At 49.7% G+C, this 11,938-nt stretch overlaps 5 protein-coding genes across 5 annotated transcripts; 1 reads left to right on the top strand and 4 right to left on the bottom strand.

Annotated features, from left to right (window-relative positions):
* Positions 1 to 37: 37 nt before the first annotated feature.
* Positions 38 to 587, top strand: BJ212DRAFT_1257712 (vacuolar protein sorting 55 protein; the record flags this gene model as incomplete). Its single annotated transcript, XM_041329881.1, has 3 exons — positions 38 to 203; positions 259 to 472; positions 524 to 587. The coding sequence occupies 3 exons, from the start codon at positions 38 to 40 to the stop codon at positions 585 to 587; spliced, it is 444 nt and encodes a 147-aa protein (XP_041200116.1).
* Positions 588 to 751: 164 nt separating this feature from the next.
* Positions 752 to 2,808, bottom strand: BJ212DRAFT_1474438 (uncharacterized protein; the record flags this gene model as incomplete). Its single annotated transcript, XM_041339090.1, has 4 exons — positions 752 to 1,102; positions 1,156 to 1,948; positions 2,003 to 2,700; positions 2,773 to 2,808. The coding sequence occupies 4 exons, from the start codon at positions 2,806 to 2,808 to the stop codon at positions 752 to 754; spliced, it is 1,878 nt and encodes a 625-aa protein (XP_041200117.1).
* Positions 2,809 to 2,881: 73 nt separating this feature from the next.
* On the bottom strand, positions 2,882 to 5,911 carry BJ212DRAFT_42723 (uncharacterized protein). The gene is made up of 6 exons (XM_041343173.1): positions 5,702 to 5,911; positions 5,449 to 5,592; positions 5,226 to 5,388; positions 4,298 to 5,171; positions 3,452 to 4,244; positions 2,882 to 3,399 (listed from the first exon to the last, which is right to left on the bottom strand). Exons 1-6 carry the CDS (start codon positions 5,720 to 5,722, stop codon positions 3,040 to 3,042), a joined length of 2,355 nt encoding a protein of 784 aa, XP_041200118.1. The 5' UTR covers positions 5,723 to 5,911; the 3' UTR covers positions 2,882 to 3,039.
* A 391-nt stretch (positions 5,912 to 6,302) lies between these two features.
* Positions 6,303 to 7,771, bottom strand: BJ212DRAFT_1294587 (uncharacterized protein; the record flags this gene model as incomplete). Its single annotated transcript, XM_041332218.1, has 4 exons — positions 6,303 to 6,641; positions 7,007 to 7,082; positions 7,140 to 7,635; positions 7,723 to 7,771. 4 exons carry the CDS (start codon positions 7,769 to 7,771, stop codon positions 6,303 to 6,305), a joined length of 960 nt encoding a protein of 319 aa, XP_041200119.1.
* Positions 7,772 to 8,488: 717 nt separating this feature from the next.
* BJ212DRAFT_1311265 (PGAP1-domain-containing protein) lies at positions 8,489 to 11,926 on the bottom strand (the record flags this gene model as incomplete). Its single annotated transcript, XM_041334011.1, has 10 exons — positions 8,489 to 8,526; positions 8,576 to 8,790; positions 8,843 to 9,415; positions 9,469 to 10,057; positions 10,114 to 10,263; positions 10,320 to 11,000; positions 11,029 to 11,424; positions 11,519 to 11,562; positions 11,583 to 11,677; positions 11,771 to 11,926. Coding segments are annotated over 9 exons (2,850 nt in total), but the record flags the coding sequence as incomplete, so codon positions are not given.
* Positions 11,927 to 11,938: the final 12 nt, after the last annotated feature.

The raw sequence follows: 11,938 nt of genomic DNA on the forward strand, positions 1-11,938 counted from the left end.
TCCCTCCAACACTCTCATTCTTGTCCTCATATTCACGATGCCAGCGGGGCTCAAGAGTGCGTATCGCTATCACAGACAAAATTGGAATGTGGTGGCTAAATCTTGTGCAGCTGTAATATTGCTATCATTCGTGCTCGCTGTCGGATTCCTGTTAATCATACTCTCATGTGCACTATGGGCCAACTGGCTGCCATTGTTAGTTGGTGCGTACGGCTTGCGTATATTTTTTCGCTAGTATTCTTATCTAGGCATTCTCAGCGTTGACTTTCGTACTTGCTCCACTGCCAAATGCCCTCTTTGCCCACTGCGGAGGGGACGAGTTTTCATCAAGTGACGGCGCTACGGGTGCTGTGGACCTTGGCCGCTTCTTGACTTCAATCGTTGTCGTTACTGGATTTGCGCTCCCCGTCGTCCTCACCCATTCCGAGGTTGTAAAACCGGGCGCTTGTGTAATGTCCATCATCGGCGGAGGGTACGTTCCTTTCGATTGCACCATTCTCAAGGCTGATTGTTTCTGGTGTAGACTGGTGTATGGTACCATATTGGCATATTCAGCAGCGTTCAGACAGGAAGATGAATACGACTGAGCGTTTATACGTCTGCATTTGAATGTTGCACTATGTGGATATATCTATATCATTACCATTGAATGCCAACAAGGGTTCGAATGGATGTTCTCCGTGCTATGGTAGGGATATATGACTATATTATTCTGTTGGATGCATAGCTTCCAGCGAACCCTGGCACATTCTCACTCGTCCGACTCGAGAATGATATTGCTGCCCTTTTTGACCGTGTCCACCATGCGTAACACAAGTTCGATCTTCGGCCAGAGAGTTTGATACATAGCATTATTCTCGTCATTTAACATCTTGGAGACCTCGTCCTTCATCTCCTGCAAGAGAGGCTTGATGGCCTTCATGCAGCTGGAAAGAATGTGCTCTTCGAGCTCTTCCATGAGATATTCGTGGGTTGGAATCACTGGTTGTGGAGGTGGTGGCGGAGCTTGTGAGATGTAAGCTTGTAGAGCTGCTGCTAAAGCCTCTACTTGTTCGTTATTTTGCTGGACCACTTTGGCGTCAGCCTCGGCTGACGACTTGAGCTTGAATGCAAACTAGTCAGCTTGACTTTTGCCGTTCCAGAGCCATTCCTTACCTTGACGATCTCAGTTTTGAGTTGCTCGTTTTCCTGCCTTAACCGCGTAGCTTCGTCGTCAGTGCCTTTGCTCTGTATCATCAAATTCCCAACCTCCTGCGCCACTTCTCCCAGCTGTTGGCCGGTCATATTGATTATGTCCAGGGCCTTGGCAGTCTCAGCTTGCACCACAGCAGTCACAACAGCTGACGAAGGATTCATATCATCTTCATCAGGGAATATCTCCACCTCTTCCAGCCGAGCATTGATACGAGACTCAATCTCATCCCCCATGATCGTGTTGCGTTGTAAGACGTCATTCTGGAGATCAAGTAGCTGGCTGTTAACACCGCTCAGGCGTGCTTGAATGCCATCCAAGGCACTGAGTGAGAAAGTGACTTCACTAGAGCCAGCCGTGGGGTTCTCTCCCCCTAACCTTCGCTTCTTCAGCGGGGGTTCACCTGATCTGGAGGCGGTGCCAGGGTCTTTTAACCGGAGGAGTGCAGAGAAAGATGTACTGAGCTCGCTGACTGAATCTTTCAGTTCTGATATTTGTTGCTTCATGCCGACAAACTTGGCCTCCACGCTCTGCAAGTCAGGTGGCTTCAGAGCCGGCCAGAAATCTGATGCGGTGAGTTTTTGGATGCTATCAGATATCTCGTTCTTCTTCGCCTCGCACCGCAACTCCGTCTGAGCTCTGGCACGAGCGTTCGACACGTCGGCCATGCGCGACGACTCGCCCAGTTTATTCAATTTCAAGTCTGCCTCTGCATAGCTCAACTGTTCGCGCGCCTTTACGGATGCGAAAAGGAGACTAAGGCGATCGATTAGCTCGCGAGTCAATAAGTATAACACGGAGAAAACGCACTCTACTCTTTCATGCCAGACTTTGCGTAGATCATCTCCTGATAATGCTCGGAAGTTTCCGGGCGGCTTTTGTGATATGTCTTTGTCTAGAGAAAGGAAGGATGGAGGTATAGGGACGGGAGGTAGTGGTCTTGTTGGCGGAGTTCCTTGAGGAGGGGGCGGAGGCGGAGGCATGACGGTCTTTGTTATGGACATTTGAGGCCGCGGTGGAGATAATGGTCCTGGTGAGCGAGCTCGGTCGCCACGCTTCCCGCGATCATCCAAAGGGGGAGTACGACGTCTAGAGAAAGACGACGACGATCCTGCTATGCTCGTGCGTCGGTGATAGCCGTCGTCCCTTCGTAGCTTTTCGAGTTTGTCAGATTCAGCCACTGATGTGGCAGGTGAACGTGACCGTTTGTCGTTTCTACTGTCCTGCCGATATGCTCGGGGACTTTTGGGTGGGCTAGTGTATCGAAGGGGATCGCGACGAGATTCTGATAATAAGGAAAAATCGCTTGGTCTTCTATGTCTGCTGCCCAACTCGTAGCGGAATTCGTTGTCGTTGTCAATAACCTCGTGTGCCGGCGGAGGGAAGGACGGTTCAGCCGTGTCCCATTCTCTTTCTGTCGGATGCACAAAGAAACAATCATTGTCATTTCTCCAGCAACCAGTCAATCCCCCTTTGACCCGCCTTGGTTTCTTGTCGTCATCCCAGAGCTAGAGTGGAACAAAGAAACGTAAATGTAGTAAGTTCTTCAGGCAAAATCTGGGCGTTCCGCCAACACGCACGTTACAGCGCTTTGTTTTCCAAGGACGTTGCTTCATTTCAGTTGTTTCAGTACGATGATGGTTTCTAGAGCGTTGGAGACAGTGAACTGCAACAATGGAGCATCCAGCCGGAGGTTTTGACCGACACACCGACTCATCATGTAAGTACAAGTTTACTATTAAGGGAAGTGACCGACTAATCCTTAACTAGTGTAGGCTGAACAGGTAAGATGGTTGTTTACATGCAAGTAGATAATGTGATAGACGGATGGTTTGACGAGGTACGCATTAGGATGCAGAGAGTTCTAACCTCGACGCCCAACGGTTGACGGCTTCGGCGATCTTTAAGCTGGGTTCAATCTTATCCCAGATTATCTCAAACACCTCCTTGTGAAAGTGCTGGTTTTCTGACCAGCAATCGTCGCGTAATCTATTTATCGTAGGAACGACTTCGCGTGATACAATACCGTGTAGCACACCATCAACTGCTGCACGAAGGTCGTCGAGCATGACTTGGACTGGGGGTTCGGCAGGGGGTGGAGGAGTGCGTTGCAATTCAGAAGCTGCCTCGAGTGAAACCCTGAGACGTTGAATGGCTTCGGTCTGTTCTTGGATCAGTTTTCTATTAGCAGCGGACGTCTCGGTGAGCTAAAGGAGAGACATAATGAGACATATTAAACATAACTGCTAAATGAGTTACCTTGGCTATCAATTCTTTGAGTTCCTCGTTCTCAGTTTTGAAAGAAGCCTGCGTTTTCTGTGTGTCATTTTGACGAATGAGTAGCTCTGCGACGTCATTGACAGGCGCTTCCATGGCCGCGCTTAGTTCCGCCGCTTTACGAGAAACATCTTCTATAGCGCCCGTCGCCTCGGGTGGTAAGATAACCTTCGGTGGAGGAAGCTTAGCACGTTGGGCCTTGGCCTCTGCTCGATCTTTGCGCAGGGTATCTATCTTCTGGTCGATGGTGTTGTTAATAGTAGCGAGAGGATTATTTGAAGACTCGAGCGTCAGCACTGTTCGCAGTTCCTCGAGTATCTCCTCCTGTTTGTCTAAACGAGATCGCAAGGGATCCAGACCATCTGGAATAGCTGATGGTTCTTCAGATGGTTCATCTTCATGAGGAGTAGGTTGCTCGGTATTCGGAGGGTGTTGGGTGGCGTTAGCAATAAGCAGTGGGCGGATATCTGATAACCAAGCCCCGACTTCCTCTGAGTAGCGCGTCACCTCAGTTCCAATATTGTAACGCTGCTCGTAATCTATGCCAGATTTCAACTTGTCTCCAATCTCCGCGAGCTCACTGATCGCCTGCGATAGTTTATCTGAGTGACCGGCGCAAATCTTCTCGAGCTCTGCCCGATGTCCATCCAGGCGGTTGCGGCCAGCTTCGCCGATGCGGGAATAGTTCGTAGACTTCTGCATCCTTCTCCAGTTTTGACGCTCTGCCTCTGCTTTTGCGAGATCTACCTTTGCTCGAACGGCGCGGTCGCATATTCTGCATTATTTGATTCAGCGAAGCTCTTGACTTGAACGTTCGACTCCACGCACCTGATAAAATCCTTCCATATCTCCTGCTTCTTCTCGAGGTCTGAGCCTCCGTGTTTCCTCTTGCGATTGACAACTGATCCTGTCACTGTCAATAGGGAAGGTGACCTATCACAAGCTTTCTCTGGTATCGCTATCGCATCCTGCCTCCAGCTCTCCACGTCCATACGGTCGTCCTCAGAGCGGTTGGTAGACATTGGAGCTGGCGGCTCTCTGAGAGTCGCGTTGTTTAATGCGCTCGTCTGGAGTGGTGGAAGGCGAGGTTTCTCAGAAGGCGCTGCATGCGGGGGCGCCGCCGTATCCACTTTCTTGTTCCATCTAGTATTTATCATTGGGACGTCATTCGTCCCGGTCATCTTCAAAGGACGCGTGTCTTCCTCGTCGTCTTGTGCACGCGAGCCACGGCGCGGAGGCCGTGGCGGTGGAGGGACTGGTGATGGTTTAAATCTGTGATTCTCTTGGTCGGCATCATTACGTTTCGGCTGTGCAAGCGACGCCATTTCAGTCGTGTCCAACGCGCCCCATCCACTAGCAAATTTGTCGCCACCAGGAGGATTACCCCACCCGTTATTGGAGGTGTCACCCCATGTGCCATAAATTTCCATTGCTTCTGAGCTCCTAGGTTTCTCCTGTGCGCGTGATGTCGTGTTCATCGTCTCTGCTGCGCCCCATGCACTAGAAGACTTGTCGCCACCGGGAGCATTACCCCATCCGCCTTCAGAGGGTTCCTTTGTACCGGAGTTGCCGCCCCATGTGTCGCTCTCACCCCATCCGCCTTTAGAGGAAGATTCCTTTGTTCCCGAGGCTGGTTCCATACCCCATGGATCGGCAGTGTCCCACAGAGAAGCAGTAGCAACATTGGCTTGTTTACTGGAATCTGAGATGCATGATACGTTAGATGTACCAAGTTACATAAAGGAGCCCAGTCTACCTTTTGCACTTGTACTTGTTATCGCCCAGCCCGAGTTCGAGCTTGGTGCATTATTGTCATGTCCTCCTCCAGTATCCCATCCCTGCGCCGAAGATGATCTAGACATATTAACAGATCCAGATCCGCGCCCTCTTCCACGACCAAACGATCCTCTCGATTCTCCCTAAAAGAAGTGAAAAGGTCAGTGAAAACGATCATTGAAAGCATACCAATGTTCACTCACAAAACTTTCACCTCTGCCCATTCCGCGACCTCTTGGAGCACGAACCTGGGCTGTATCCCAAGCGGGGTTTCCAGGATGAACATACTTGCATTGATCGCCCGTGTAACAACCTCCATTGCGACTATTACCACTTTCATCGAAGTACTAAATTGTGACTGTAAGTAAAAACGCGCGCGTTGACACGACAGGAGTCTCAGGGGAAATGAGGTGATGCTGGAATGCTACGGAGGAAGTGGCACGTTAATTGACTCACTAGACAGCGTGTCTGAGCCATCGCTGGAATTGCCTAGGCTCGCAAAACCCCTGATGAGTTCTGACAGGTGCAGACAATTGCTAGTTGGTGATTGCAAAAACTAAGAATGGCTGGAGAGAGACTGTTTTGAAGTGATCTATAACGCGATATGTAGGCGGCGACCCAGTTCAGGAGTTTCCACCTGAACTTATCAATTGGTCTAAACACAAAGGGTATAAAATACAAAGAACTAAAGCTTAACACGAGGTTTACGAAAATTTCCCACAGCCATAGAAAGTATGCACAGCGAAGGCCCGCCGTTAAATTGTATATTTCCAAGAACAGGGGCTATAAGTAGTCAAAAGATTGTAGCGTAACCTATACTACATACTCAAGAAAGCAGTGAATCCCATCGTCATGTCATAGGCCGTCTCAATCCGTACGTATCAAACGCAGTCCGTGAACCGTGAGTTGTCGTGTCGTGTGTAAAGGGAGATGGCAAGGCTGGAGTAGAATGAAGTCACAGGAAACCACGCAGCGATGAAGAAAAAGAAACAGAATAAAGATGAAGCAGGTGGTTAAAAGAATAAAGAAAAGAGCAAAGCTAGCGAAAAGGGTCCATTTACCACAACCAGCCACGTGAATTTGGTGGCGGTCGCCGATTCGGCCGGGCACCGCGGCGAAGTGTGACTGCTCTCACATCATCATCCTCGAACTCTTCCACCTCGTATTCATCCATCTCCTCAACCTGCAGGGGCTCACGAATGATATCTTCTTCAACAGTGATGGCCGTGGTTCTGGGAATTTGAGTGGTGTAGAACGATGAAAAGACTTCAGGCGTAGGGAATGCAGCAAACCGGGTGTTGGCAGGTGGGGGAACTGTGACAGTCGAAGCAGGTAAAGTTTCATATTGAATAATGGTTTTTGTTTCAGTTTCAGCAATTATCATGGGAGAGAGCTCCTGTGGAACAAGAAAAAAACATGGTCAGCAAAACTGTTCTTTCGCGGCAACGAGAGATCCAGTTGGCGGCATGGAAAATAACCCCAAAATTAAATCAAGATATGGCCATTAGCCGTCACGTGTACCGTGTTTCGATCGCGTCGTATCTAAAAGCAGCCATCACCACCAACTGGTCTCCACTTTACCGCAAGATGACAAGGGGGACGAGATGAAACCGTTGTCCCCCAAGCCCGGACGAAGGAGGAGATACAGACTGTTACACAAGATGAAGTAGAAAGATTTTCCGAATTTATTGATCGACATAAATAAACGGAAAATCCTCCTTCGTCTCAGAGCTCGGGACGGCGCGGGACGATTGGTGGTACCTTGAGTTTCCGCTTGCCACCAGCAGGCTCATAGAAAACTTCTTCCTCAAGAGAGGCTCCATCGTTGTTGATGAGACTGTACAAGAGCTCGGTGAGTAATTCAATCGTAACTGATTATAATGGAGGAACATACACGAGCTGTTCCATTATCCAAGCCTCGCGTCTGGAAGAATCATGCTCTCTCCTGTTAACACTCTCCTCGCGGCGAGTAATCTCGCGTTCTCGTTCGCTAACTCTAAGCTCGCGATCTAGAATCTCCTCGGCACGGGCATTGGCCTCCTTCCACCACCCTGGAGGTGCAAGGTCTGCTTCCTTTACGACTTCTTTAATGATAGTCTGAGCAGGTGCGAAATCTACGACCGTGGCGGTAGGGCAAACAGGGCAAATGATCGGGGACTGTTGAGCAGGAAGCACGCCACCAGGCGCGCCGACAAGAAGCTCTGCTTCGCGACGCGCTACTTCAGCTTCACGACCAGCAACAGAGCTCTCGCGAGCTACAAGCGCTTGCGATCGTTTGGGAGTTAGATAACCCCAGAGTCCAGATGCAGCAGGGTCTTCTGCTCCTCCTGCTGCTGCCTTTGTACCACTGGATGCGGGTAGCGAAAGCATGACTGCGAGAACTGCAAGAACTAGGGAAAGGACGAGTAGAAGGGTTGTTGAAGAAATGGTTCGGTGATGGTGGTGTCGCTCTGAGCGGTGACGATGCTCTCGCTCACGTTCACGTTCGCGGTCACGCTCATGGTGTGATGAAGAAGGGTTTGCCATTCTTGCTGCACCGTTTCGTACGCTAATTGAGCTAGAAGGCGAAACGGTGGTATGGGTTGGTGCGCGCAGGTTGGACGTCTTGAAAAAAAGGTGGGTAAATTCAAAAAGGGTTGCCGTCTAGATGACAACGGCAATCAGGTTCTAGAAGTGCAATTGAAATGCTGGAGTTTGGGGGGCAGCGCAAGGTGGTTGGAAGGAAGGGAAGAAACAGGTTGAAAAATGAACCAGTTGCTCGATTTGCCTTTTGCGTTCATCCCTTTATTTGCACAATCGTTTTCGGAACCAAACAACAACCATCAACCTTTTTGTTCGTAACATAAACGATAACAAATTTTGTTACGTAAATTCGTGTTGATGCCGGAGGTCGGTGACTGGTGACCCTCTGGTCATGTTCAAGTCGCACATATAGATGCAGTATACAATGCACCATCTCAACCACGCGAAGTCTCCATACCAAGAAACGACGATCTTTTACTGATCCGCGTCCTCGCACCTAATCTTGATGCCCTCGCCCAACACCTATGACTGTGGAGCAATCCCCCCGTGTAGACTATCCTGGAGAAATGGTGATGGTGATAGTACAACACTGGGAGGGAAAGAATACAAGGGCGGTAGCGAACACTTAATATATAATTCACAATAGCAAAAGAAGTTCTTTGAATTATGACGGAAGGAATTCTTGCGACATAGCGGGCTTTGGTGGGCCGGATCACAGGCGCTCATATCCAAGCCAGCTCATACCATAGAAGCGGACGGTGTGTCTTCTCCATGGTGTGAGCTGCCTCCACGTAATTATTTCATTAGCAGCGAAAAGTGAATATCTGCACAATGCAAACAGGTAGCCTTCAAATCATCATGTAGCAATGCGTCTACCAAAACGGACAGGGCTGAATTTTACGACTAATGCGCACCCGATGCACAAACTCGCAACATCGAACACCTTGTATGCCTCCCGGGAGCCAAGCAAGAACGACACACAGGCGACGATGATGTATCCCCAGTGAAGGTATGATCCCGTACTGTGGTGTATACCAATGAATCTCGATCTCAACCGCAACAAACAACACTCACTTTCCGTACGATAGCAAAGCACTTTTTCTGCGACTTGTGAACTCAACAAGTACAAGGAACGGTGCAACCTTGAAGACATTGTGATCGCCGTTGAACGGGGCCGTATACCCGGCGGTCATCAGGGTTCTCACCCAAACCGCAAGCACAGGCATTGACAATGGCAGAAGCCAAGTCATCAGCAACAGGAGATGCGTGTTCTCATGATAAGCTTGGGTGGCATCCAGAGTATCGGTGACAGTGACCAAACTCTGAGCCCGGCTCACGTCCTGAATTTCAGGTTCTTCGGAGGGCTCTATCTCTTTGGATTCAGTGTCCTGCGTATTCTGCGTGTCCTGCTCGCGGCCATCGAAGCGCTCGCGCAGAGGAAGCGATTCGACGGGTGTGCTTCGGAGAGAAGGCACAGAGCCAGGGTAAGGCTTTCGATGTGCTGAGCTCGCACATGTGTGTAAATGAATCAACCAGCATCCCATAAATGCAATTTGCCATGGGACCACCAGAAACACCAGAAAAGAGATGAAAACAAGAGAGACAACGGTGCTTCGTGGCATTGCCAGGTCATCGTATCGCCTGCTCCTGTGGAGCGGATTGTTTCAGTAAGTCTGTCCCTTTGGCTGATAATAACTCACTTCGGTGGTAGCAATCGAGTGAAGAATCTCAAAGGCCACATGAGGAGTAATATGAGCCACCAGCTAACACATACAAGACCTGTGGCGACAACCAGCAGGATTGGCGCAAGAAATCCGAGAAACGGTTCTCCTCGAGTTCCTAAGTAGTAATCAGGGCTCAAGGGCAACAGGGCTACAACAAAGGATGCGGCAAGCAGTTTTGGCAGAAGGCGACAGATGAAGGCGACCAACGATTGTGACACACTTGGCATCGCACCCTTCCCACTCTCGCTCCATGCCTGAAATATCAACAGCGCAACCACACCTACACCCCAGCTTATTAGGGTAGTAGGATACCTAGTAGTAACCCTCCCAATGGTCGTCCACCAGTCGATAGTCAAAGTAAATTCGTTGACATCTTCACAGCCAGTGCCGATCGAGTACATCCAGAGCTCTGAACTATAGGACGGAGAAAACCTTGAGAGGGGTATGTACGGCGCTGATGCATGTGTATGGAGAGCAACTGATGTCTCATGTTTCAGGCGATAATAATGACTTTCTGCTGGATGGGACTTGTGCACCAAAAGCGGGGGAAGCAAGGGCGGGGAACCTACATCAAAAAAATCATCAGCAATATTCTCGATCACTGAAACACCATAAACGTACGTGCACAAGACGCCGTGGGACGGACTGATTTTGGAGTGAGTGTGTATACCAAGAGCGCGTTCGAGAGCAACCTCGGAAAGGTAATGTGCCTTCGCACCAAACTCTGCTCAGTAAGTTGCAGCGAGAGCTTTGCATCACCAGCAACGATGTCTATCATGCAATTAAAATTTAAAAGAACGAATAACCCAAGGGATGTGAAAACAAACCAAAAACGCCAATATCACTTGAGAAAGTCCGAGTCTCGTCGAATCCTCCAAACACCCAGTTATCTTCACCAGCAGCGTTAACATGAACACCGATCCAAGCATCCTCCGCATCACTAGGTGTACGTGGTACAGTGGCCTCGAAAAGGACAACGCCCTCGCTCTCATCAGACCCTTCATCCGGTACTGGAAAAGGTTTTCCCAGTTGAGGACTTGGTAAGAGCTTCAGAGTACTGGGCTCGAGCGGTACACACGACACGGACTCTGAGGATTGTTGTGTTGTTGGCGATGTCGCGCGTCCAACGCAAAAGTAAGGTAACGCCTGCAGTTTGGTCGGATGCTGGGGTGCAATGGGGGGTATGCTGCCTCGTGATACAAACAAGACAAACGTAGCGTTCGTTTCAAGAGCACGCGGTATAGGGAGGAGGTATGTCCGAGATTCAGTGGGTTTTCTCAAGACCAGATTCATACCCTCAGGAAGAGCCTCGTAAGTCGTTGCCTCGGGAATATCTATGCCTGTTGCAGAAGGAAGGAAACGACCATCTCTACTAAGCCAGGTATCCAATATGGTCGCCATATCTACCTGGGAATTTGCTCCTCCAAGCTCGAGGGCAGCACGAGCAACCCGCCATCGCACCTGATGACACCATACCATCTCGCGATGACCAACCCCAGTCCACGCACCTTCCAGTGCAGATGTAGAAGACTGTACGACGGTAAATAGCACTTCCCAGATTGCCATCTCCAGGATCTGGTAGAATGCAGGACTCAGACGGAATCATCATGTCTGATGCTCCTCCACATATCGAGACGACGGGCGTCGGGTCATTCGCCAAAGATTCAGCATTTCGTCGGTATATCTCATCTATACGAGCGTCAAAGCGTGCGGGCGGTAGTGTGTGGGGAGTAGACATGGTTATCAATGCGGATATGTCGTCGGATGGGAGAAGAGCGGTCCCTACGATACCGCCCATCGAATGACCCATGACGATAATTCGGGTATTAGGGGGATAATGTGATAGGATGTAACGTATCGCCGCAGCGGAGTATTCGATCTGTGACTCAATAGTAGGTCCATGGAATGCCGAAAGGTCTTCGTTAAATTCCACTAGACAAATGAGACACGTCAGCCAGACTCTGTTGGTATGTGGTAGCTTATGGCGACACCAATTTGAGCTACATGAAGTTGAATTTGAGCCTACCAGCAAAAAAGTCCAGCGACTGAATTCCACGACCCGTAAAGTCGCTAGAGATGACAAAGGAGACGAAAAATATTGTCTTGAGGCAGAGGATGCAATGGACCGGACTTGATGCGACGAGCCAGCGTTTCCGGGAATGAACAGAACTGGTACACCCATGACCTTTATCAGTAGTGAGGTTCGGATATAATTATTTCGAGTCCTTGAGCATTAGTTATCGGATTGCAGCTAATGGAGTGGTTAATAGACACGCACCTGGTTGGGATCCCATCCCACCTCACGGTATAACCAGAGTGAATACCGGTGTGCTAATGGTGTCCATGAGGTGTTGAATTTGTGTTGGAGGAGGTAAGATGGAGACATCCATGACATCCGACATCCTTGTGGAGAAACTGTCAGACGGACGTCATTTGCTGCGTGGTA

Source organism: Suillus subaureus, assembly GCF_016647635.1.
Source record: "Suillus subaureus strain MN1 chromosome Unknown BJ212scaffold_1, whole genome shotgun sequence".
In the NCBI taxonomy this organism is placed as follows: domain Eukaryota; kingdom Fungi; phylum Basidiomycota; class Agaricomycetes; order Boletales; family Suillaceae; genus Suillus; species Suillus subaureus.